This window comes from Centropristis striata, chromosome 5, assembly GCF_030273125.1.
Source record: "Centropristis striata isolate RG_2023a ecotype Rhode Island chromosome 5, C.striata_1.0, whole genome shotgun sequence".
NCBI lineage: Eukaryota > Metazoa > Chordata > Actinopteri > Perciformes > Serranidae > Centropristis > Centropristis striata.
The window spans coordinates 40,928,692-40,956,530 of NC_081521.1; the positions used below are offsets into that span (position 1 = coordinate 40,928,692).

Here is a 27,839-nt window from a genome sequence, read left to right on the forward strand (position 1 = left end):
GTTTCCACCACGGACGCTGTTTGGAGCAGACCGTGTAGCAAATCAGTCCTAAATGATCTTGTGATTATCACGCAATCTCATGATCTTGTTATTGTCACGCGATCTCGTGATCTTATGATTCTCACGCGATCTTGTGATCTTAGGATCGTGATGGGAAGAGGTGAAGAAAAATAAAAAATACCCAACAGGAGGAGGCATCCGGTTACCATTAAAACCTTTAACACTAAATGATTTTTCAGGAACCTAAAAACTTTCATTTTTGAATAATTTTACTGTTTGAGTCTTTTGTTTTAAACTCAAGTGAGGCAGCTGTTTTTGTTTCTATGGAAGTTTTAAGAAAATAATCAAATGTGATCAAGATATGGTTTGATTCATTTAAACCATTTCTTAATTAGTAGAAGTAGAACACTTACTGTGCTGCTGTGATATCTACCGTTAACGTGATATAAAATGACATAAACTGTGTGTTGACTTTCAAACATCAACTTGAACATTATTACTTTCTACAGATACACTGCAAAAAAAAAAAAAAGTTGGGTGAACTCAAAATTTCAAGGCAACAAACTTCGATAAAATTTTAAGTTGGACAATTGAACTAAATATTTTAAGTTTTGTTTTTGAGTTTGCTCAACTCTGAATTCAGATTTTTGAACTTATAATTTTACATTGTTATAACTTTTAATCCTTACTTCTGCTAACTTCTGCAATGTGCTGAATTGGCACGATTGTAACGCCGCTATGAAATGTCAGCTAATGTTGCGACCACAATTTTGAGTTAGCATTGATGCGCTAATGGCTACTCTTGTAGCTGTAACAAGCAGCGCCGCTAGCATCAGTTAGCCGCTAGCATCGGTTAGCCGCTAGCTTCAGTTAGCCGCTAGCATCAGTTAGCCGCTAGCTTTTGCTAATGAACGAATTTCCCTGCTTTCCCGCATTTCCCAACAAAGAAATAAGAGTTATCAGAACTATTGTCCCTTGTTGTGAACCCTAACTTAAAGATATAAGTAACAACAACTCACCAACTTGTTTTTGAGCAGACAACTGGCTTCCTTTGTTGTGCTAACTTACATTATTGCCCTAAATGTCAATCATTTATATTGCCAAGTTTTACCAACTTAAATCACTGTTTTAGGCCAAAAAATACAAGTTGACTTTTTTTGCAGTGTACATTATGCCTCCCAAGAATCCCGCCTGAGGTTATTTTCGTTTCTTTAATCTTTGATGTACAGTTAAAGAGAAAAGTGAGTACAGTGTCCCTTGCATTATCTGATAATCTACAGCTTTGGTGTGCCTGGTGTTGCACTGGTGGTCTGCATGATGGTCTTTCTGCAGGTGCCACTCCCATTATAAACACCCCAATGCAGCACCACAGCCCCGGCCAGCTCTAATTGGCTGGATAAAAAGGGCTAGGGTGTAAATTGCCCCATGTATGGCGGATAATGACACCCTTCTAATGGTACTTGTGTGGGTGCTAAGAGGAGTGTGTGTGGCAGGCAAATGGAGGGAGCCTGGGCACTGACGCTGGCATTGTGAGCGGACTGACAGGACTGAAAGAGGCCTTTGTGTCCTGAGTTTCAAATTAGCCCAAAAGCTCAGGCAGGGAGAGAAAGGAGGGGGGGCAACTAGGAGACGAAAGAAAGAGATGGAAGCCTAAAATCCGTTAGAGAAGGAGAAGGGCTTAATGAGAGTAAATTCAACACCAGAGGTGGATTGTGTTGCTAATCATATTGAGTCAGGAGGCTGATTGGATGATTTAATTTCATCATGGAATGCAACTGACAGTTGGACTGTTGGTTACTGTTGCCTTTAGTGTTTGGCAAGGTTATTATAGTTAACGAAAACTAACGAAATAACGAAAACTAGAATTGAAAAAACATTTTCGTTAACTGAAATAAAAATAAAAACTAGAGTTTTTAAAAAAAATGATAACTAACTGAAACTGTATTTTGTGGTTACAAAACTAACTAAAACTAACTAAAATTATAGTGAAAATGTACTTAGTTTTCGTTTTTGTCAACTTTTTTCATTCATAATTCAGTGTTTCTATTTCAACATGCAACACATGGTGAATATGTTTACTGAGACTGGGATGTTTACACTAGAACCAAAATACTAAACACCCAGAACTGTAAGAGTTAATAACCTTATTGGGGCTGAGATGATAAAACAAAGGAAATGAAGGCAAAATTTATTGTGACCACTTTGAATCTGGCACCCAACACATAGCCCATTACAAAAAAACTAAAACTAACACTAAAACTAATAAAAACTAAACTAAAACTAAGCATTTTAAAAAAATAAAAACTAAACTAAAACTAGAAAACTCACTCTAAAAACTAACTAAAACTAACTGAATTTGAAAACAAAAATTCACAACGAAATTAAAACTAAAACTAATGAAAAATCCAAAACTATTATAACCTTGGTGTTTGGTTGTGTTTTTTTGTTCATGCATAGGGCTGGGTGATACGATAATATAGGGGTGGGCAATATGGCCCTAAAAGATTATGTTTATATAATAATTATATTTTAAGAGTATTTTTGCGATAACGATATTCCTGACTATATTAAAAAATACTGAAAAATATATATAATGATTTTTTTAGTCATATAAAAATATATATATATAAATAAATAAAAACCGTACAACAAAATAAAAATCAATCTTAAATCTAAATGTAGTTTTACCCATAAAAAAAATTATACCGGTATAATCGTGAACGATACAATATGGCACACCCCTACGATAATAGACAGTTAAAACAATATATAAATGTCTATTGTATGTATTTTCTAAATTAATCTACCACTATGATGAAAAACCAGCAGCCAACTGCATTACTGCAGCACTTAGTGAAGTTGCAAAATTGGAGCAAAATGTAGAGGTGTTTGGAGTATACAAAAATGGTTTTAGCATGTGGTTATTTCATATTAAATATCTATTTATTGACTTATCCTAAATCATGCTCTAATGTTATCAAGATATTAAAGTCACCTATGTTGGGATAAAAGATTTTTGCCACATTCTTCAGCCCTATCTATAAATTCCTCTGTATAGTTAATATGCATTTAGGGTGAGAGCTTCTGTAACATCAATACAGCTTAAAGAAGGCATGAAAAATGCTTATAAAATGTAATTTGACTGTGTGTTGTTCACAAAAAAATCTCTATATAATGTAATTATTCCACCATCCTTAAGATCTGGAAGCTTCACATTGCTTTTGTCTCTGTACAGACAGTTCATTCACCACTATTTAGTTACAGCATTACAGCTGTACTACTGACATCATTCATTCAAAACCTCCCAGGCTTCCAGTCTTCCATGCCAGAGACTTGAATGTTAGCCCCAAGCACTGATAAGACATATTTCACTTCTATGCTGCAGTCTACAGGATTAAACCTCCACAAAGAGCCAGTAACATTGTGAGGAGGCGCTCTCTAATAGGCATGACTTCATTAAATTAAATCTCATGTCTTGAGAGAGGAGTGTGCCTACAGTGATGGCTGCCATTATCCCCATTGCCTTTTAGGAAATTATCAAGCAAAAGCAAAGATAAAAACGCTGAGAAGCGTTGTATATCAGTGCCGTTCAGTCTATCCTTACACTCTAGTCGCACTCATGAAATATTTAATGCGTTTCCACCTCAGCACCACCACATGATTGCTTGCAGTATTTCCTTCCTGGGTCACTCTTGTCGCCTTCCCTCCGTTTAAGAGCAGCTGTCATCCCGAAATGATTCACTTGCTCGGGCCTTTCTTCTCCCACAGAGACATAAATTATGGTGTTGTGCTTTTTGCCAATCACCGTAATGTGGAGGCCATTCAAATGTTAAACACGATTGGTTTTTCCACCTCATTGGCATGGCCGACGGAGCTGTCAGACATTCGGCTGTCGCTGTAATTGAAGTGCTCTTTCTGTTGGCTGGATTAAACACCTGACGGAGGAGCTATTGGAGGATTGAGAGAGGGAGGTATCTGCACTGATGGGATGAGTTTAAAAGGGCAGAAGAGGGCAGAAGTTTAATGCTCATCGAGAGGAAGGTCCATTGTAGTCTTTGCATGGAAGAGACGAGAGGTTTTTCAGTGGAGCAGATGGACACGAGAACAGAATTTCAGTCGTCATGGCAGCACTAACAGTTTACCTTGATTATCGAAAGGTCAGAGTTGAGTGGTAAAGGGATCCAAGGAAGGTTGCTCTTTGTTCCCTGTTATTATCATCTGACGTGAGGGTAATGTAACAGGACTCCACGAGGGCTCCGGGGTGCTGATGTCGACTGCCTGATTATTTCTTGTGACATTAATGCCAAGACAGATCGCTTGTTGGAGATGTGCTTGTTGGAGGCGGTGGGCAGTAAAGAGGAATGGTTGAGAAATTGGCCTGTAAAGAAAGACTTTCACTGAGACAGCAGACAAAACACATTCAGTGTTTCCCACACATAGACCATTCTGTGGCGCACGCCCACACAATGGAGACCGGCCGCCACAAAATGATTCTGTTTTTTTTTTCCCCTCTCTAGGACATTAAAAAAACTGTAACGTCTGTAACGTTAGCCTACACACAGAAGACACCGCATTCACATCAATAAATAAATGTTTTACAATGAACCGGGCCGGTCTCAGAGCTGTCAACACTCTCCGGTAACGTTAAGGCGTATTGAATGGTTTCCTTAAATGCCGTTAACGGGACGAGAGCAGTCAAAACGGCTGCTTCAAGCTAGCTACATCGAGGGTAGGTTCGCTTCCTGTTTTCAAAGTAAAAGCACAAATTCTATCGTTATAAAGGGCAACGGGCGTTTTATTTTTGTGAATGTAACCGGAAGTGCGTTGCTCACGATGGCTAGCTTGAGTAGCGCCGAATTCACCTGAACAAAAGTGTAAACAGCTTGTATTTAGACAAATTAATGACGCAATGGGGATCTAAACAGCTACTTTCTCGCCTAAATATTTAGATATATTTTAAGAATTTAGGACTTTACCGGTGTCAGTGGAGCACCACAAATTGCTATCTGGTCTGTGGGAAACACTGACATTCCACTCCAATTTCCAGTTTTGCACCAGCCATTGCTGCTGCTACTGCTAATGAGGGACTCACAGCCGACTCTAAAGCCTCCAGATGTAATCTGGGTTATCTGGCCTCAGCACCCAATGCCTCCTAATCTATTACCCACTTCAGCTAGCTGCCTCACGAGTGGCACGTCTCACAGATCGATGGCTATTTTAAGCCCTTAAGAGCTGTGCATCTCTAAAATACATTTAGAAGATGTGCCATTGATCCCTAATAATGGCTGTCTTTTAGTATCGGCTTTGAGGAGGCTCTGAAAATGTGTCCATCTTGATTGAAGCCCCCTGGCTCACAGCGACAAAGAGGCTCCCCATGCCAGATCAATGCATCCTAATAAATCAACAACACCGACACATTCACTTTAGCTAATGGGTGGACACGTGCTCAGCCACACATTTCTCCACTTTCATTCAAAACGACCTCAAAATCACTAATTCACTGTTAAGTGCATGCAGGCACACTTTCACCCTGTGGGCTTGTCAACAGTCACACACAAGGTTCCTTTCACTTTTTATTTTTTAATTGTCTCATTGAAAAGTGCGACCTTGACTGTGTTTTCTCTCCATAATGGAGTCTGGGTAGGATGAATAGAACGACAATGGCTTGCAGCGAAGAGGAGGATAAAAGCAGATCTGCTTTCAGCCACATTCTTGACTGTGACAGTAGCAAAAGGCCCCTGAGCTTCATTATTCTTTTGCTCTGTCGAAACCTATACTGGGGGGGTTGAGATGTTGTGCATCTGTGATTCATTGCTCGTCTCTCCTGAAGGTAATCCTGCGATGTGTTCGACTTGGTGCAGTAAGATTTAATTCAGGCTGACGTGACCTTGACGTGCTGCAGAGCCTACGGGACATCTAAAGTTTTTTCTCATTAGCTCACTAAAGAGCAAAAGTTCTCTCTGGAGCACAAGAGATCTGCAAGCAGAAGTGAACATGGCTGTCCCTGTCCAAGTCTTTTTAATCTGATAGATAGATATGATAGAACTAAAGCGTAGTATGAGGAAGGAACTCAGCTGAGACTGATACATGGCCTCTAAAAGCTCAGAGAGAGGAGGTGGGGGTTGGAAAAATGAGAGCAGCGATGTTGGTGAAATGGCAAAATGGAGGTCAGTGGTATTAGGAAGAGAAGCCAAGAAAGCAGGCTTAAGAAGCAGTATTGACCTGCACTTGGTGTCATATACCATCTGGGAACCTCTCTGCACTTTGTAGGAATAGAAGTTGGAGGGAGAAATCCAGCATGTGCATTTTACTGAAGTGCAAAGTGTGCAGGATGGAGAGTGAAATAGAGGTCAACAGAGTGCGGATGCAAGAGAGAGACGATAAAAAATATATTTATATTGAGCCTGTGTCTGTGCTTTTATATCAATAATACAGTCTTGTGCCATCTGGGAGTCTGGGCAGCACTTTCAAGGGAAACCAGAGGGTAAAAGCTAGTAAATATGGATTTGCTGAAATGCATATTTACAAAATTTCTGGAGTTATTAAGAGTGGAGCAGAGCCTTTAACAAAGCGCTAAAACACTCCTAATCTACACTGGTGTTAAGCCAGTAACTTTTTTTTCACCGTGGCTTGCTAAGTGATGGAGCTGTTTCCCGTAGAAGTGGAGGTTATAGGGGCTCAAACACATTCAGAAATTACTCAGAGCTTTAGTGAGGTTTAAGCAGGCTCAGCCCCAGTGTGCTGTCAAAAGCAGTTTAATGGGGAAAAGAAAGCTTTAGAGTTGAAAGCGAGAGAGTTCACAAAGTACAGTTGGAGAGTTTGCTCTCGTGACATTTTGCAGCTCTGCGTGACCTAGAAAGGCTTCATTAGAGCAAAAAAATCTACTGTTTAACCATGCATATCATGCATGCACGAGTCCTTAAGACAGGGGTGTCAAACTCTGGCCCGCGAGGCAATACCAAATTATTATATTATTATTGTAAATTAATGACATTGATGTGTTTTTTTATTTGAAATTTGATTTTGCATGTCTGCACTATTTAGTTATATATTGTATGTTTATAAGCGTTGCTGGTTCCATATTTAATGTTAAAGCAAAACATGTTTGGTATATATTAAAAGGTTTATTTGTTCAATGTTGGCCCGCGATTTTATTCAAGTTTTACATTTTGGCTCATTGTGTATTTGAGTTTGACACCCCTGCCTTAAAGGAACACTCCACCGTTTTTTCATATTAAAACATGTTATTCGGTCAAGTAAGACGAGTTGATACAGACCTCTTGCGTCTCAATGCGTGCACTCAATCGCCCTGGCGCGCGGCGCCACTTGGCTAGCACTTAGCTTAGCCCAGTTCATTCATTAGGATCCAAACAGATGGACAGTTAGAAGCGACCAAACTCCTCCACGTTTTCCCTATTTAAATACAGCTACACGAGTAATTAAACGACCAAGTATGGCGACACAAAATAAAACGTGGCGCTTTTCTAAGCGGATAAGAAGGATAACTATAATGTATGGCGGAATAGCACTTGGGAGCACTTCGACTCGGCGCAGTAATATCATCACTCCTGAAAAATCTTCTCCCCTCAGGAGTGTTCCTTTAAGATATATCCTGCAAGTTTGTAGCCTCTGCACAACTTTGTGTTTTTACTGCCACCCACTTTGCATGGAAGTGACACATTTGTCTGTGTGTGTGTGGCGTGTGGGCGTACTTATGCAGCTGCTCAGACGTCACCTGCAGTGACAGCCAGCAGGGGGTCATCACCTCCCAGACACAGGCACATGCTGGTGAGAGACCTCCCACTGATTGGTGGCACCTCAGATCAGGGCTGGACAATATGGACCAAAAGTCATATCCCAATATATTTAGGGTGATATATATATCGTAATATTTTTATCGCAAATGAGAGCAAATGTTCAGTCAAAGTCAAAGCAAATATGACATGTCACAAGTAGTTTTATTGAAACTTTTTATTGAAGTGAACATAAATACTGTATAACAACAAGAGTACCTTTTTTTTTTCCAAATCAAAGCTCCATAAAGTGCACATTTAAATAAATGAAAAAAAATCTTAAATAAAAATAGCCTATGAAATATAATAGGCCAATCTTTTTCTGAAATAAATAACGAACATTACAAGAGAACTAAAAACGACAAACCCTAATAAGGGCAGCATTTATATATAAAAGAAAAAAAATCGAAAAAACTATCTCGATATATGCGATATATCTTTTATATTGCCCAGCCCTACCTCAGATGGCCTTCAAAATACCACACCCCACTATCTAACCAACACACACACACACACACACACACACACACACACACACATTATGACAATATCACAAACCTTCCCAAGAGAGCTGTGTGCTACTCGTGATTAAATGCTTTTATAGCAGGGCCACACATGGCCACCACAACCCTGATGAGTTTACTCAAATCAGCTTGTGTCAAACAGCAGGGCAGTGTAACCTCACACCCCCCGGTGCAGCAGAGGATGTGGAAGCAAGTTCAAAGGTCAAAGCCCGGGCCTGCATTGTAATCAGATTGGAGGAGGAGAGTCACCAGGTTCAGTGGTGGCCTCTATTCATCAGCACTAAACAACAGTGACCCTCCAGCTGAGGCACATAACCCGGTCCAGGAAAAGACCTGAACAACCAGCTGGCACCGCTTTGTTGAGTTAAAAACAAGAGATTACTCCAGCAGTGTGGTTGGTTATCATGTTGAAGATCTTAATAAAATCATTGTGTGTGTAGTTTGATACTCCAAAGCTGGCAACGAGAGTATCTGAATCTATTAAAGCAGGTGTCTCAAACTCAAATTACCTGGGGGCCGCAAAGACACCAAATGACGAAAAAATACATAGAATTACCAAAAAAGACACAAAATAATTTAAAAAAGACACAAAATGACCCAAAAAAGACACAAAATGACCAAAAAACCCCACAAAATTAGAAAAAAAGACACAAAATGATTTAAAAAAGACACAAAATGACCCAAAAAAGACACAAAATGACCAAAAAACCCCACAAAATTAGAAAAAAAGACACAAAATAATTAAAAAAAAGACACAAAATGACGCAAAAAAGACACAAAATGACCAAAAAAACCCACAAAATTAGAAAAAAAGACACAAAATGGTTTAAAAAAGACACAAAATGACACAAAAAAGACACAAAATTACCAAAAAACCCCACAAAATTAGAAAAAAAGACACAAAATAATTTAAAAAAGACACAAAATGACCCAAAAAAGACACAAAATGACAAAAAAAACCACAAAATTAGAAAAAAAGACACAAAATGATTTAAAAAAGACACAAAATGACCAAAGAAAGACACAGAATTACCAAAAAAAGACACAAAATTATTAAAAAAGACACAAATACCAAAAAAAGAGACACAAAATTACCAAAATAAGTAATTAAAGGGACCTTCCACATTAAACTTTCATATCAAGGTGGGGGCCACAAAATATCGTCTTGAGGGCCGCAATTGGCCCGCTGGCCGCGAGTTTGAGACCCATGTATTAAAGGTTTGTCTGATTCCAGCTTTTTTTTCCTTTTTTTTATTCCATTTTTGCTTTAATTCAGGTCTCTCTCAGAAGTCAGGACCACTGCATCGGGGGGCTTAGTGGTAGGACTGATCTGTATTGTAAGCTCATGCATTATTCAGTAATGCACTAACATCAGGGCTTTCGCACAGCAAACACCCACACTCATTAGACATGCGCAAAACCCTGATGAATACTAATGCTCCATCAAACGTCAGCCGCAGCTCAGCTCTGCACATAGTGATTAATTATTACACAGAGCAAACGAGGAGCATGTACGCTTTATCAACAGGGATCCAGCAACATAAATGTGGATTCCTCTCTCAGTTAGCCAAATAATTTAGTAAATTCACAATTATAGAGTGTGACAAAAACAAATTGTTTTGACTCACTTTAATTAGAAACAGAGCTTGAATTATTGTAGGTTATTAACAAAGCTCTGTTACTATTTAACCTAAGAAGGTCAAGTCAAGTTGAGTCTAGTCGAGTTTAGTTAAAGCAACTTAAGTTCCAAGTCGACTCAAAACAAAAAACATATTTATTATTTTAGCTAATGAGAGCCATTTAATGCAGCGTTAATTACTCCCAAAAAAGGGAAGGAAAAAAAAAGAATGCAGTCAGCATTTAATGTAATTTAAGATTTTGAGATTCTACATATTTGTGGTTTGCAGAAACACAACGTTACAATTATTCTGCCAATTGGGTTGACCAGTTATATCTGATCAATAGACAATCAGAGCTTCACTGACAGAATAAACGGAAAAAATGAAACAAACACAAACAAGTAATTTGAGTCATCATGTCTCAAGTCAAGTCTTTAACTTTTAGGTCGAGTCTTTAGTCCAGGGGTGTCAAACTCTGGCCCGCGGGCCAAATTTGGCCCGCAGTGTAATTTTATTTGGCCCGCGAGCCAATATCAAATTATTATTATCTTATTATTGTACTATAAAAGCTGACTCGCCGATATTATACGGCGCATTTACCGCTAATACTAGATTTATTATTGTTATTTTATTTTTAAATGTATTAACCTGCTGAAAAAGTTTATTTTGATATTTAAATCAGAAGGATGCAAATAGAAAAGAGGCATACGATTTTTATTTAATTTTTACTTAATAAATTAATGACATTGATGTGTTTTTTATTTTAAATTTGATTTTGCATGTCTGCACTATTTAGTTATATATTGTATGTTTATAAGCGTTGCTGGTTCCATATTTAATGTTAAAGCAAAACATGTTTGGTATATATTAAAACGTTTATTTGTTCAATGTTGGCCCACGATTTTATTCAAGTTTTACATTTTGGCCCATTGTGTATTTGAGTTTGACACCCCTGCTTTAGTCATTTATTTTCTGTCAAGTCAAGTTGCAAGTCAAAACAGTGACTCCAAGTCACAATGACTCAAATCTCTGCTATGTAATTCCATACTCTGTTATGAATAGTGTCACTAATAAACCAAAGGCCCTTTTGGATATTAAATGGTGTGTCTGGATACATGTCACCACCAGCCTATTACCAACTCTAGTTCAATAAAAGAAGCATTACGATGTGTATCCACTCTGAAGGAAGCGTTGACTTCTGCAGAGTGAAATCCTCTCAGGATTGACTTCCTGCGGTCATTGAAGGGATCGTGATGCGTTCACATGGTGACAGCATGAGGAAGGGGCCACCTGGCGAGGGATCGGGAGGCTAATTGTCCCTCTGGTATTAGCATTAGCTTATCTCTGCCAACTCTGCTGAGAGAAAGACACACATCACACACACATGCAGCCATAAACACACACACTCAAAAAAATAACTTGTTCCCAGAACCAAATAAAATTATGGAAATAATTTCCACCTAAATAAAATGCTTTAATTAACCTAAGAAGGTCAAGTCAAGTTGAGTCTAGTCGAGTTTAGTTAAGGCAACTTAAGTTCCAAGTCGACTCAAAACAAAAAACATATTTATTATTTTAGCTAAAGAGCCATTTAATGCAGCGTTAATTACTCCCAAAAAAGGGAAGGGAAAAAAAAGAATGCAGTCAGCATTTAATGTCATTTAAGAAATAATTTCCACCTAAATAAAATGCTTTAATTTAGCGAGAAACAGTTTTGTTGAGTGAACAAAATCTAAATATGTCGGGTCAACATGATGTATTTGCGTTGCTGTTAATTAATTACCAGGGCTCAGTCCAACTAGATTTGTAAGGGTAATTGTAAAATACTAAAATAATTTTCTTGGGCCATTTAAACGTGCATGACATTATTAAGAGTGACTTTATTTAATAGGGTAGTTACAACTACTTTTTAAAATAGTGCAGGACATGAATTAATTGTGCTGAGCCAACAAAACAAAGTTAGGTTGAAGTGGTTTAGCCTAAAAGATTACCTTTATCATATGAAAATGAACATAATAGGAATTATTCAGGAAATAGATATTTTTTAAAGAGTATTATATTCAGCAATTTAATTAAGTTGTTTTCACATAAAGTATTCTAGTAAATTTTAAAGTGTTGCATTTTATGCTAAAACTACATGTTTTAAAACTGTTCAACCACAAAACATCATTTTATTTCATTCATTACATACTGTCTATGCACTTTATGTGTTTTTTATGCACACTGTTCATTGCACCTTATTTGTTTCATAGCACCAACATTTTTATACTGTATATTCATATTTATTCTGCACTGGAATTCTATTCTACTCCTTCTTTAGACACTTTATATTATATTGTATTTTTATATTTTATTGCTTGAAGTATGCCTAGGTTTTTCTTTTTATTTAATTATTTAATTAAGGATAAATAAATAAAGTCTATCTATCTATCTATATATCTATCCATCTATTTAGTAGAAGCTTAGATGTTAGACTAAGGAGAAGGTAACAGACACCCAGTTTGCTTTTTTTGAGTGCAAGCAAATCACAACCATAGCGACGATGCACACGTTCTTCTCTTACTGTCTCGCATAAATAAACAGGTTCCACTCTTGTTGAGGAGATAACAGCTCTAGCTGTCATGCTAGCAGACTCGTAGCGCTGCATCCACCTGCAAACACAAACACAAAAGTGGCATGCTTGTTTGCACACGTCAACATTCAAGGTCAGTTCAGACAGTGCTGAATACAGAGATCTATTTCAAATGCTTCCCCCTCCTCTTTCTCACATTACACACATGTTTGTGTGTTCTGCTCAGAAAGGGTGAGGCCCACCGTCCTTCAGCGAGTATCTCTTTACCTCAGAGCTTTTATCTGCTATGTCCCTGAGAGCCACCGGCTAAGACTCCCCCGCCCATATGTGCTGTGGGGATCTAGTGTTTTGGGATGAGGCAGCCAGCAGGTGTAACAGGCCAGTGGCAGACCTTGACAGAAGACGAGAGGGTTAAACAAGGCGATAGACGAGGTAGTAAGGACACGGGTGGCTCAGTGCGGCTGATCGGATCCTTCAGTTTCTGTCAGTTTGCGAGTGGGGGAAGGGCACGATTCTTACCTCTCTAAGCTTTATATAATTAATGATGCCTTTCTTGAGCAGCAAGAGAAAGCCAGCTGCACTTAGAGCAGTAGTTCTCACACGCACAGTTCAGATCACCCAAAAAAGGAAACAAAATGACCAAAAAAAAGGAAACAAAATTACCAAAAAAAGACACAAAATTACCAAAAAAGACACAAATTGACCAAAAAAGACACAAAATGACCCCAAAAAGAAACAAAATGACCAAAAAAGACACAAAATGACAAAAAAAGACACAAAATTACAAAAAAAGGAAACAAAATAACAAAAAAAGACACAAATTGACCACAAAATTACCAAAAAAAGACACAAAATTACCAAAAAAGACACAAATTGACCAAAAAAGACACAAAATTACCCCAAAAAGAAACAAAATTACCAAAAAAGACACAAAATGACAAAAAAAGACACAAAATTACCAAAAAAAGGAAACAAAATAACAAAAAAAGACACAAATTGACCACAAAATGACCAAAAAAAGACACAAAATTACCAAAAAAGACACAAAATTACCAAAAAAAGGAAACAAAATAACAAAAAAAGACACAAATTGACCACAAAATGACCAAAAAAAGACACAAAATGACCAAAAAAAGACATTAAGTGACCAAAAAGACTAAAAAGACACAGTGGAGACAGAGCTGACTTCCAAAATGATTTGGCGACCCCCAGAAATCATCTCGCGACCCCAATTGGGGTCCCGACCCCAAGGTTGAGAACAGCTGATTTAGAGAATATTATAAGTACCAGTGCTATCTTGAACATGATGCTAACATATTCTTTTATATTACATTGCATGGCCTACTGACACACATTCAAAGTATTCGCATGTATTATAAAATACAACAAAAATTCAGACGCTTTTACCACAATTTCTGATTTCAACAATTTGCGCTGATTAGTCCTTGTATGGTCCTCTACAGCAGCTATTCTCAACCTTGGGGTCGGGACCCCAATTGGGGTTGATTTCTGGGGGTCGTCAAATCATTTTGGAAGTCAGCTCTGTCTCCACTGTGTTAAAGTGTTCATGTGTTTTAGTCTTTTTGGTCATTTAATGTCTTTTTTTGGTCATTTTGTGTCTTTTTAGGTCATTTTGTTTCTTTTTTTTGGACATTTTGTGTCTTTTTTGGTAATTTTGTTTCTTTTTTGGGTCATTTTGTGTCTGCTTTGGTCATTTTGTGTATTTTTTGCTCATATTGTTTCTTTTTTTTTGGTCATTTTGTTTCTTTTTTGGGTGATCTGAACTGTGCGTGTGAGATTGTGTTCAGTGAGAGGGTGTCACGGACAACATGCATGTTAAATTGGGGGTCGCCACTCAAAAAGGTTGAGAACTACTGCTGTACAGAGAATGAAGCCTAATCCAAGTCCTCAATAGAAAATTAGAGCACTAGAGTGCTTTCCAGCCATTGAATGAATGCCTGTCACCATGAGAGAGATAAGTAGGCTTCAGTCTGTGGTGCCATCGGAGCTGGCAGGCCGGCACACTTGTGGCCCACTGCCCAGAGAGACACCTGGCACACACACACACACACACACACACACACACACACACACACACAAGACGTGTTTGGCCAGATGGGAGCCTTCTCTTATCTAGCAAGATTTAGCTGTTAAAGACCCAACGTGACACTAACAGTTACGCTAAAGCAACAATATCCAATCAATGGCCGTCTCTCCCACACTCACTCAAACTAGATTGACGTAGTGGTCACTGACAGCTCTTCCTCCTCTTCTTCCTCCGTCTACAGAGCAGCCAGATGGTGGAGCTTCAGAGGAACCAGCTGCGTGATGACATCAAGGAGTACAAGTTCCGGGAGGCTCGTCTGCTGCAGGACTACAGCGAGCTGGAGGAGGAGAACATCTCGCTGCAGAAGCAGGTCTCCGTGCTCAAACAGAGCCAGGTGAGGGTGGAAAAGTGCTGCACTTCTATATGATTATTGTTAAAATTATGTAAAACATGAGTAATGGGGTTTCATTTTTATAAGAGAAGACAGATAAGATAAGATAAGAAATACTTTATTCATCTCAGCAGAGAAATGTAGGTGTTCCAGCAGCCAACACAACACAACACAACACAACACAACACAACACAACACATGTATACATACATATTCCACCTATACAGAACATGAGCCCACAATACATAGCCTAGTATAGAGGAAGGTGAATGGATGGTCCATGTGCATTAGTAGCTGTTACTCATAGATAACAGTTACAGCAAGTGTGCAAATATACAGGTGTGTAAATAAATAAACATGTGTGCAAATATACATGTGCAAAAAAACATGTGCAAAAATACAGTTTGGTAAATACAGTATAAGCAGCTAAGCTAAAATTTAAATAAATATTAAATAAATATTCTTCTGTCCTTACTAAAAGGGGAGTCATTATAAAGTGCAATTGCAGGAGGTAAAAACGTATTCTTGAATCTGTCCTTTCTGCAGCTTAGCTGCCGTAGCCTCCAACTAAAAACACTCTTTTGTTTACACACTAGACTGTGCAAAGGATGCGTGTTGTTGTCCATAATACTCAACAATTTCTGCACCATCTTTCCCTCCATCACCACCTCCAGGGACTCTACAGCACAGAGCCAGCCCTCCTAATCAGCTTGTTTAGCCTTTTAGAGTCACAAGCCCTTACGCCGCTGCCCCAACTGATGGCTGCAAAGAAAATATAGGATAGGATAGGAGAATAAGAGCAAAACATCCCCTTCTTGGTACATTTTACATTTGCTGCCTGTTATCATCATGCAGTCTTCTTATTTAAGCTTAATTAAACTGGTAGTTTCCAGCATCTCGTCCAAGTACTAAAAAACATCTTACATACTATCTTACAGCATCTTAGTAGCCCTACAAGCCCTCCACCTCCCACTCATCAGCTCTGTCTGTCTGTCTCCTTCTTGTACTGATTAGACAGCGCTTTAATATTCAGATTTAATTATGATAATAAAAAACATCCTCTGATACAGCAAAGAGATAAACAGCTTCCTTTGTTTTCTCGATAGCTTGGAGCTGCTGGTTGTAGCGTGTTTGACAGACTATAATTCTTCACACAGAGATTCTCACACTTCACGGTAGAAAACACTTCCTGGGTTTTAGTCAAATGAGCGGAAAGAAAAAAAATTCCCCCTCTGCACATCTGCAGACATAAAACAGAGCTGAATTTCCAAGTAGGATATTTCCATTTGATGTTGGCTTTTATGGTTGAGCTGTTAATTCTTCCCATATGCCCTTGTCATCTTGGATTATGTTCTCTATATCCATCACAGAGGGCAGGAGACAAAACAAAAGCAGCTCCTACCCAATATAAAAAAGATTCCCAAATCCAATCAACTTAAAAACTAATTAGAAAGGGAAATGAAATGGATATGTTCTCTATTAACATTATCTTGAATAATGCCATTATGTTTGATCCAGATGGTTTGCCACACATGAAGCAGCCTGACAGCTCATTTCCACTGGAGCTGCATCTTGTTGTGTTTGTTTCTAAGCAACTCTAAAAAGGTGTTCCCTCTCCTATTCTGCCCAGGTGGAATTTGAGGGTTTGAAGCACGAGATCCGTCGTCTAGAGGAAGACACTCAGTTCCTAAACAGCCAGCTGGAGGATGCTATACGCCTGAAAGAGATCTCAGAGCGCCAGCTGAGTGAAGCTCTGGAGACCATCAAGACGGAGCGGGAGCTGAAGGCGTCCCTGAGGAAAGAGCTCTCCCACTACATGAACATCGGAGACACTCTTTGTCACAGGTAAAAAACATGCAAACAAGATGCTTACAGGCCTCGTTTAACCCATTAAGGCCTAAAGCGCCTGGAAGAAAATGCCTGTAAAACCTCTGGGCGATTTTCAAATGACCCCCTAAAACCTGAAGTTTTTCTGGAAATTCTACTAAATAATAGATTTTTCAGCCTCTGTAGCAGATAAAAATTAAATTCAAAAAGTATTTGAGAGCTTATACCCGTGGCTTTCATACGAAGTTGAGTTTATTTGTCCAAACCTTCAATAAAGTTTTTTAAAAAATCAACAAACTCAGCAAATGTTACATTTGACTGAATAAAAAATCCTATGCATAATACTAATACATGGCCATTAGCAAGATGCTAACATGATATGACCACTGGAAGAACAAGACATAGTTCTCATTAGCCTACTGTAATAAAAAAAAATTATCATAATAATAATAATAATAAATAATAATACATTTTATATATTGCACTTTTCAGGGTACTCAACGACGCATGAAGTAATATAAGACATAAACAGTCATGATTTCTTATATCATCATCACAATCAATTATTATTATTAATATTAATATATTATTAATAATATTATTATCTCCAGATGGCCACAAATCTGTCTGTTCTTCGGTGAAAATATGTCGTCTAAAAACATATTCCTCATCCATAAATGCCGGTCGATTGGTTCCGAGGGTTCAAAGTCCAGATCAGCAATAAAATCATCGGCGCTGTTTTCATCAGATCTCTTCCGTCACTTCCTGCTGAGCTCCTCCGCTATAGATATATATATATATATATATAGATATATATCTATATAGATATATATGCCTCCGCTATAGTCGTCTTCCTCCATGATTTAAAGTTCTGGAAAAGTCCCATGATGCATTGCGACACTCCCGCATGTATTCTGATCATGTTCTGATGCATTTCATTGGCCAAGAGACCAAAAATAGGTGGAAAAAAATACAAATACTACAAAATGACGTATCCGCTGTCCCGGCCTTAATGGTAGAGTGACGCAACAGCGCTCCCGGTTTTAATGGTAGAAATGCGGTAATGCTTTCCCGGCGTCAATGGGTTAATTCTGTGAAGAACACTAAATGACTCGTCTCACCTTTTCCCATCAGCCCTCTCAGCATTTCTTTGGATGGTCTCAAGTTCAGCGACGACGCCTCCACTGAGCCCAACAACGACGAGGCTCTCCACGGATACGAGAACGGCTTCACCAAACTGGCCAACGCCATCACCTACGACAACCGCATCTCCACCCCCAAGAAGGAAGATCTCTTCCATCCGGCGCCGAGCCTCGTCGACGACCTGCTGAGCGAACTGAACATCTCAGAGATCCAGAAGCTCAAACAGCAGCTGATGCAGGTTTGTTCTAAACCACAGTGGAAAACTAAAAAACAGCAAAATATATCACTGACCTCCATTCTACAAGTAAAAATCTATATATGTAAATAACTTGTTTTAGCAAGAGTTGCGTTCACTTCAGGTGTACTCAGTGAAGAGAGAATCAAAAGCAAGATAATGGTCTCATAAGAAATAAAACACGTTGACTATTTCTTGAGATATTCTTGATATGGGATTAGATTGGTGAAGTTTATTTGCCAAGCTTATGATTCATCATATTATGAATAATTTGTCAACCTCACTGGATTGACAGAGTTACCATAAAATAACTCAAGACAGCAAGACGACACTCACCGGCCACTTCATTAGGTACGCCTGTTCAACTGCTCATTAATGCAAATCTAGTCAGCCAATCACACGGCAGTAAGTCATTGCATTTAGGCATGTTGTTATAATCAAGAGTTTAAAGCAAGCATCAGAAAGGTGATTTAAGTGACTTGGAATGTGCAGAGTTGTTGGTGCCATACGGTCTGGTCTGAATATTTCATAAACTGCTGATCTACTGGGATTTTCACACACAACCATCTCTAGGGTTTACAGAGAATGGTCTGAAAAAGATAAAATATCCAGTGAATGGCAGTTCTTGTTGATGCCAGAGGTCAGAGGAGAATGGCCAGGCTGGTTGGGGATGATAGAAAAGCATCAGTAACTCAAAAACCACTGGTTACAACCATGTCTAAAGGCACAACATGTCCAGCTTTGAAGCAGATGTGCTACAGCAGTAGAACGCAGGGTTCGTACGGGTGCTTGAAATCCTTGAAAATGCTTAAATTTAAATGTTGTATTTTCAAGGTTTAAAAAGTGCTTCAAGGATTTTGGATAAAGTGCTTGTAAATGCTTGAAATTCTTACTGTATTTCTCTTGCAATCTGACTATATCCATCTATAGACTATAGATAATCACATCTTCAATGTAAATAATAATGAGTAGCCTATCTGAAATGAAGAGCGTTCCTCCTAAAAGTGTAAAACCATCTCTGTTGGTTTGGTTCAGTGAAATCTCCCCCTTTTAGTATGTAAGTACTCATCTAAGACATGCAACTTAGGTGTAAGGGACTGGAAAAGCTTGAAAAAGTCCTTGAAAAATGCTTGAATTTGACCACTGCTAAAGTGTACGAACCCTGAAAAACCACACCGGACACTTCATTAAGTCCACACTTGACCTAATAAAGTGGCCGGTGAGTGTGTGTGTGTGATTAGGTTGGAGGTGTGTCTGAAGGAGTGAGTGAGTCAGTAGATCCTGACCCAGACCTGCTGCTGCAGGGATCTAAATCCCAGCAAAGCTAATCCAGGGAGACACACACACCCTCCAGGCTGGGCTGGGCTCTCAGGCAGCGGGTGGTGGCACCAGAGGACCTGCCATCTGCCTGCTCATCACCCCATGAGTCCAAGGCCACGCCTGATTGGGCGCCATGGTTACCACAAAGAGCGAGGAACCTGTGGATAATGATTGTTTTGAGGTCTAAGGGATTAAGGGTTTTTTCGCTCCCTTGATGAAACATAAACACGGTGGCTGGTTTAACCCATAAGAACCCAACACTTTAAATCTTCTAGAACATGGGTCTCAAACTCGCGGCCCGCGGGCCAATTGCGGCCCTCAAGACGATATTTTGTGGCCCCCACCTTGATATGAAAGTTTAATGTGGAAGGTCCCTTTAATTACTTATTTTGGTAATTTTGTGTCTCTTTTTTTGGTATTTGTGTCTATTTTAATAATTTTGTGTCTTTTTTTGGTAATTCTGTGTCTTTCTTTGGTCATTTTGTGTCTTTTTCAAATCATTTTGTGTCTTTTTTTTCTAATTATGTGGGGTTTTTTGGTCATTTTGTGTCTTTTTTGGGGTCATTTTGTGTCTTGGCCCCCAGGTAATTTGAGTTTGAGACCCCTGTTCTAGAATCTCCCATATTCAGCTTTATGCTTCACCTTAACTCATTAAGTCCCTAAGCGACACATACTGTGTGACTGGAAACAGAAATGTGTAAAAGTAGCTAATTTTAAAAAGCTTATTTTTTGTTACTAGGCTAAGTTTAAACCCATTTAACAATTCTAATCGGGTGTCCTGTGTTGCATTTAACTTGTTCTGACCATATTTCCTGAACAAATTAAAGTGACAATTTTGATGTATGTTATGGAGATAGGAAAAATGTGTGTCTCTGTAAGCAGAAAATGTGTCTAGTTTTTCTCTATTTTAAAACAAAAAATATCATAAACATAAATACCATAAACGCCCATTGTAACGCTTATGTCACATCACAGATTTTTGAGATTTAGAGGTAGTATTTTTATTTTTAAAACATCAGAAATGTGTTCTATGTGGTCCACTTATAGAACACATCCTATTGTGTCAAAGCTCTGTGTTGGATATGACCCAGCAGCATGTCGCACCGCCTGCTGAAGTCTCCCGCCAGGTCATTCCTCAGATTCCAGCCAGGAATCAGAGCAGAGCCAACTAAATGCTTCCATTACTCATTTGGCCACACTCTCCTCCTCTGCTACCATCTTATTTTATTGATTAGGTACTCAAATGATCAATTCTAGACCTCCGCTCCTCGGATATCACCCTGTTAGTCCCTGGCAATGTATATGATTTCACAATAATTTGTATTAGCTGCCCACAAGCCTTCTTCTTAATAAAAATAATGTTGTAGAAATGTGAGATCATCAGTGTCAGCAGTAGGGCTGAGCAATTTATCAGAATTTTATAGAAATATAAAAAAAATACCCAAATCGCAGGATCCGCAATGTTTTCTTAGTGCAAAATATGTGTCAAAATCTGTCAGATTCTGTACAGACTTACAGAAAAAAGATCATTTTTAGGTGCAGATCCTCAAAAAAATCACCATTATTTTAATATATATTTCAATGATGGTGATAATTATAACAATGCAATAACAATTGTTGCCCCCTAATGTCATAAATCATGCTTCAAATATGAGTCAAAATATGTGTAATATTATATTTTTTCCAATTTGTTCAGCCCTTGCATTGACTTTAGGGGTGTGCCATGTCGTATCGTTCACGATAATATCGGTATATTTTTTTTATGGTTAAAAAAAATGGATATCATGATATTGGCAACGTTCCTCCTTCTTGATGTAGTGGTTAAAGTTGTTTTAATCACAAAAAGCTACTTACTCCCTGTCGCTAAACACATGCAGCTTTCAAAATAAGAGCACAGTGTGTTAAGAGAATCCACCACAGAACTTACAAGAAGACTGTCAAAATAAGATGCCTTAAATAAAACATACAAGAACCTTTATTCTCCTTTACAAAATGTCATTAAAATATGTCCCTGGAACCCCTAAATGGTGTTTTTATTATTTTCTGATAATCCAGAGTCAAGAGTAAATTTTTTTGTATTTGGCAACTGTTGAGATTTGCACTTCACACTACATTTTAGATTTTTATTTATTTATACAGACAAAAAAAATAATCATATTACAATCAAGTATTTGGTAACATCGTCAAGAATATCGTTATCGCATAAATAGCCTGAAATATCGTGATATTCTTTTCGGGCCATATCGCCCACCCCTAATTGACTTAAATGATGGCCTTTTTTAAAAAAAATGACATGTTAAATACATGCAATCTACAGTGTCATGCTTTCATACTTTATATTTTAACATGAGATACGTGATATAACGGAATGATAAGTGACTCTCAACATGATGAGCCATCTTAATCAATCCTTTTTCCCCTCTCTTTTTGAAATGAATCATTATATATTCTGTGCTAATAAAAGATGTATGCAGATGAGCATGTACATGATGCATTTACATTATTTACAGATCAGCTTGTGAAACAGCTCAGTGCCTGTATTATCAGCACCACTGTGTGTAAGACGACCTGCCCAGTGTCTCTGCCAGTGCTGAGCTGAACCCAGTCCAGCAGATTCTCAAGGTTTTCCTGCCTCTGATGCTGGACTAGCGGGCAGAGAGCCTCACATACCTGGCAACACAAGCTGGGGGGTAGAGTTACCACATGACAGATAATCCACTGATTTAATATGGTCTATTCACAAAGGAATCATTCACATCATCATGTTACCAAGGAATTTAAATGTGGAATAACGTGTGCAATAAGCAGAGATGTGTAATATAATATTACACATTATTTTGACTCATATTTGAACAGAGGTGGAAAAAGTATTCAGATCCTTTACTTAAGTAAAAGTACTAATACCACCCTGGTAAATTACTCCATCTGCATCCAAATCTTACTGAAGTAAAAGTAGAAAAGTATCAGCATTAAAATATACTTAAAGTATGAAAAGTAAAAGTACTCGGGTTATGCAAGAGGACCCACTATGATTGTTTTATATATTCTAAATATATTATTACATTATTTGTATTGATGATTTAATGTATGCAGCGTTTTAATTTTGTAAAGATTGGGCTCATTTAATTACTAAATATACTGTTAAAAGATTTAATTAAAAAAACGTCTAATCACTTTACATTGATCATATATATTATGTTAAATCTCGACCTGAAAAGTAACTAAAGCTGGCAGCTAAATCCTAGAGTAAAAAGTACAATATTTGCCTAAAAATGTAGTGGAGTAGAAGTAAAAAGTTACATAAAATGGAAATACTCAAGTAAAGTACAAGTACCTCAAAATTGTACTTAAGTACAGTACTTGAGTAAATGTACTTAGTTACATTCCACCACTGTATTTGAAGCATTATTTATGATATTAAGGGACAGCAATTGTTCTTGCATTATTATAATTATCACCATCATTGAAATATATATTAAAATAATGGTGATTTTTTTTGAGGATCTGTATCTAAAAAGTTTTTTTTTTTCTGTAAGTCTGTCATGTCATATTTTTTAAAAAAGTCCATAATTTAAGTCAATGCAAGGGCTGAACAAATTGGAAAAAATATAATATTACACATATTTTGACTCATATTTGAAGCATGATTTATGATATTAGGGGGCAACAATTGTTATTGCATTGTTATAATTATCACCATCATTGAAATATATATTAAAATCATGGTGATTTTTTTTCGAGGATCTGTACCTAAAATGTTTTTTTTTTTCTGTAAGTCTGTAAAGACAGATTTTGACACACATTTTGCACTAATAAATATTGCGGATCCTGCGATTTGGGTATTTTTTTTTAAATATTTCTATAAAATTCTGATAAATTGCTCAGCTCGACTGCTGACACTGATGATGGATGTACAGTATGATGACATCACTTCCTATCCTCTTGCTTCTCTCCTCAGATGGAGCGTGAGAAGGTGAACCTGCTGTCCACCCTGCAGGACTCCCAGAAACAGCTGGAGCAGGCGAACGGCGCTCTGTCCGAGCATCAGGAGAAGGTCAACCGCCTCACGGAGAACCTCAACGCCATCCGCAAGCTCCAGGCCAGCAAGGAGCGCCAGTCTGCCTTGGACAACGAGAAAGAACGTGATAGCCACGAAGATGGAGACTACTACGAGGTGGACATCAACGGACCTGAGATTCTGGAGTGCAAGTACAAGGTACCCATCTAATACTAATAACAATACTTTATTGTAGACAGGACAAAAAGTCAGATTACATTTTAAATTGGCAATGTACACTACCGGTCAAAAGTTTTAGAACGCCCCGATTTTTCCAGTTTTTTATTGAAATTCAAGCAGTTCAAGTCAAATGAACAGCTTGAAAGGGTCCAAAGGTAAGTGGTGAACTGCCAGAGGTAAATAAAAAAAGGTAAGCTTAACCAAAACTGGAAAATAATGTACATTTCAGAATTATACAAGTAGGCCTTTTTCAGGGAACAAGAAATGGGTTAACAACTTAACTCTATGGAGTCTTGGGCTATTTTGTCCATTTTTGATTTCTTTTCATGTCTTTGTAAGTCATTTTGTGTGTTTTTTGGTCATTTTTTGTCTTTTGGTGTCTTTTTTATAATTTTGTGTCTTTTTTTAGTCATTTTGTGTCTTTTTTTAGTCATTTTGTGTCTTTTTGGTCATTTTGTGTCTTTTTTTGTCATTTTGTGTCTTCTTTTAGTCATTTTGTGTCTTTTGGTGACTTTTTTGTCATTTTGTGTCTTTTGGTGTCTTTTTTAGTCATTTTGTGTCTTTTGGTGTCTTTTTTGTCATTTTGTGTCTTCTTTTGGTCATTTTGTGTCTTTTTTTTAATTCATTTGGGTCTTTTGGTGTCTTTTTGTGATTTTGTGTCTTTTTTTAGTCCATTAGTCATTAGTGAATTCATTTCTATTCAATGAGTTATCATGTTTTGTAGTATAATCGGTATTTTTCATAATGCACATAATACAAGTACCACACATTCCATCATTATGATTAACAATTTAATAACTTTTATAATATGCAATATTTTTTGTGTGTTTTCTTAATTATTTAAAGTTTAAACTTCAGTGAAAACATCAGCCGGAATTAGCCGTTAGAAACATCCCAAGTTTATACTCAGATTTTATATGTTCTCAACCATTGATCTTGCTCCGCTAGGTTGCCGTGTCTGAAGCAGGGGAGCTGAAGGAGGAACTGAAGACTCTGAAGACAGAATATCAGGCCTGTCAGTCCCGTTACGAAGAGGAGCGCACCCGCCTGGAGATCGACGTCACAACGCTGGGCGGGAAGCTGGCGACTCTGGAAAAGGCGTGTTACTCAGAGAGAGAAGAGAAGGCTAAGCTAGAGAAGGAGCTGCGCAAGGTGAGAAGTAGATCTTGACATTCTGATAAAAAGGTTGATTTGTTGCTTTAAACCTCTGAAGTCCAGGAGATTTTGGTTCAAATTTGTCAACTTCCTCTGCATTCATTTCTGTCTCTGTTTAGCATCTTTCAGTCTGTCCTTACATCACATGCATGGCTCCTTTTTCTCCACACAAACTTGGCTATCAGTCAGATGTTTCATTTTATTTTAATTAACCCATTGACGCCTGAAACGCCTGTAAAACCTCTGGGCGATTTTAAAATAAGCCCCTAAAACCTGAAGTTTTTTTGGAAATTCAACAGAAGTGTCAACGCTCCTACTAAATAATAGATTTTTCAGCCTCTGTAGCAGATAGAAATTAAATTCAAAAAGTATTTGAGAGCTTATACAAATACTACAAAACGACGTATCCGCTTTCCAGGCTTCAATGGGTTAAGTATAAAGCTGTCAGGAACCAAAAATACAAATAAAAGACACAGGTTTCTATGGAAATGTACCATTTTTATTGTTTTTTTTTACAATTTATACATACAAAAACAGCAGAAAAAAATAATAAATAATAAAACTACAAAACAGTCTATCCGCATGTCAATTAAAAATAGTCATAGTTTTCATTGTAGAAAGAAAATTCACATTTTAAAAATGGTCTAGAACAGGGGTGTCAAACTCAAATACACAGTGGGCCAAAATTTAAAACTTGGACAAAGTCGCTGGCCATTTATTGAAAACATTTACCCAAACAAGTTCAAATGAAATTGAACAACCATAGCTTGATATAACTTAATATTGCAATCATGCAAAATTGAATATCAAATAAAACAAACAAACAAACACATTAATGGCATTCATTTCTAAAATAAAATTTAAATAAAAATGTCCCTTTATTTTCGGCCTTCTTTAAATTTAAATTTAACAGTAATCTTTTTCAACAGGCTAAAAGTAAATGTAAGAATAAAATAACAATAATAAACCAAATGACTAATAATAATAATATCCTTCAATGAATGTGCAGCCATTCAAGCCTTGGACTAGCAAGAAAAAGTGCATAAAGACAACTTTAATTGTTGCTCAGTTTGCTCCACACTGATCTACTGTGTTCAAGCCAAAACACCAGCAGAGCATTCTGGGATTTGTAGTATTATTTGCGCTGTATAATACCGGCGGGCCAGCTCTGGTTGTCATTTGGTATTTCCTCGCGGGCCAAATATAATTATACTGCGGGCCACATTTGGCGCACGGGCCAGAGTTTGACACCTCTGTTCTAGAAACATAAATGGCACACTGTGAAAGCTCCTATGATTGAACTTTCAACTGGCTTTCTCAGCTTGTCTACATATCAGATATAAATAAAGTCATTACTGTAAATAAAACTTGTATTTTCAATAAATAGATAAACTCCAGAGGGTTAATAAACTTTGTGTTCCTAACTGACTGATTTTCTCTCTTTTTGTCCACAGTTGAGCGATGTGGCCGGTGAGTCCCAGGGAAGTCTCAGCGTGGCGCAGGACGAGCTGGTCACCTTCAGCGAGGAGCTGGCCACTCTCTACAACCACGTGTGCATGTGCAACAACGAGACGCCCAACCGCGTCATGCTCGACTTCTACAAGGAGGGTAAGGGCGGTCGCAGCAGCCCCGAGGGCCGCGGGCGCCGCTCCCCCATCCTGCTCACCAAGGGCCTCTTCCCTGAGCCGAGTAGGACCGACCTGAGCGACGGAGCCCCTTCGCCCGTCTCCTCGCTGCCTTCGCCCGTGTCCGACCACCGCCGCGAGCCCATGAACATCTACAATCTGGTGGCCATCATCAGAGACCAGATCAAGCACCTGCAGCTGGCTGTGGACCGCACCACGGAGCTGTCGCGCCAAAGGGTGGCCTCTCTGGAGCTCGGCACCGTGGCCGACAAGGACAAGGAAGCCTGCATGGAGGAGATCCTCAAACTGAAATCCCTGCTCAGCACCAAGAGGGAGCAGATTGCAACCCTGAGGACCGTCCTCAAGGCCAACAAGCAGGTCGGTTTCGCATTTAGAATGTGGGTTTAACTAAGTGGGTACACTCTCAGAAATAGGGGTACAGTACGAGTCCTTTTTTGTCCCCCGAGGTACTATCAACACTAATGTACCCCCTAGGGCCAATTATTGGACCTTAATTTACCCATATGTACCTTTTTGAGGGCCAAAATGACACATATATGTACCCAAGTGGTAAAAGGTACATAAATGTACCCTTTCTTCTTGTCTTTTGTATAATGTAGATACACAAAAATATATGAAATTAAATAATGATACTATACTGTACCCTATCAAGGCCTAATTCGTACCCTTTTTAAAAGGTCCACTTTTTGTACTTCAAAATAAGGGCACAAAATTGCCACCAGAGGTACAATATTGGTCTCTATTGTACCTCCTGAGGGTACTGCCCCAGTGACAAGCCATTGTACCCCTAAAGGTACAGTTCTGTACTTTATTTTCTGAGAGTGTATCACTCTCAAACATTTGTCAGTTTTCATTGAAAGACAGAAGCAGAAGAGTGTGTCAGCTATTTCAGGTCCAATCAGCTGTTGCAGCAAATGCAGACAAGATCTATAACAAACAGACTGGTGGAGACGGCAGCAATGATGTCAGCTGTCCTGAGTCTCTCTGAACCAAAAGCCAGAGACGCTGTGTGTATGCAGTTGCTCTGGTAGCCCTTTAAAGTGTGTGTGTGTGTGTGTGGTTACTCAGTGACCTCCTCACTGTCACTGTCATTTTTAAAACTCATCTTAAAACCTATTTTTATTTCTTGGCTTTTAACCACGCATGAGACTCTGCTCTTGTTTTAGTGTTTTTATGGTTTGCTTTTATTTATTGTTTTTTAAATTGTCTTTTAAAAAGCAATGAATCTATTTATTTTAGTGTTTATTTCCTGTTTTATTTATTTTATTGTCCCTTGTTCTGTTTGTTTATGTACAGCACTTTGTTGCGGCTGTTGTTGTTTTAAAGTGCT

At 38.2% G+C, this 27,839-nt stretch overlaps 1 protein-coding gene across 1 annotated transcript in view; it reads left to right on the top strand.

Annotated features, from left to right (window-relative positions):
* Window positions 1–27,839, top strand: part of LOC131972118 (protein bicaudal D homolog 2-like) — a 71,833-nt gene that overhangs the window by 30,468 nt on the left and 13,526 nt on the right. Inside the window, exons 3-8 of the mRNA XM_059333886.1 lie at window positions 14,797–14,949; window positions 16,577–16,791; window positions 17,908–18,154; window positions 23,430–23,687; window positions 24,657–24,860; window positions 26,318–26,866. Coding sequence (XP_059189869.1) covers window positions 14,797–14,949; window positions 16,577–16,791; window positions 17,908–18,154; window positions 23,430–23,687; window positions 24,657–24,860; window positions 26,318–26,866 — 1,626 coding nt within the window. The remainder of the gene's footprint in view (window positions 1–14,796; window positions 14,950–16,576; window positions 16,792–17,907; window positions 18,155–23,429; window positions 23,688–24,656; window positions 24,861–26,317; window positions 26,867–27,839) is intronic.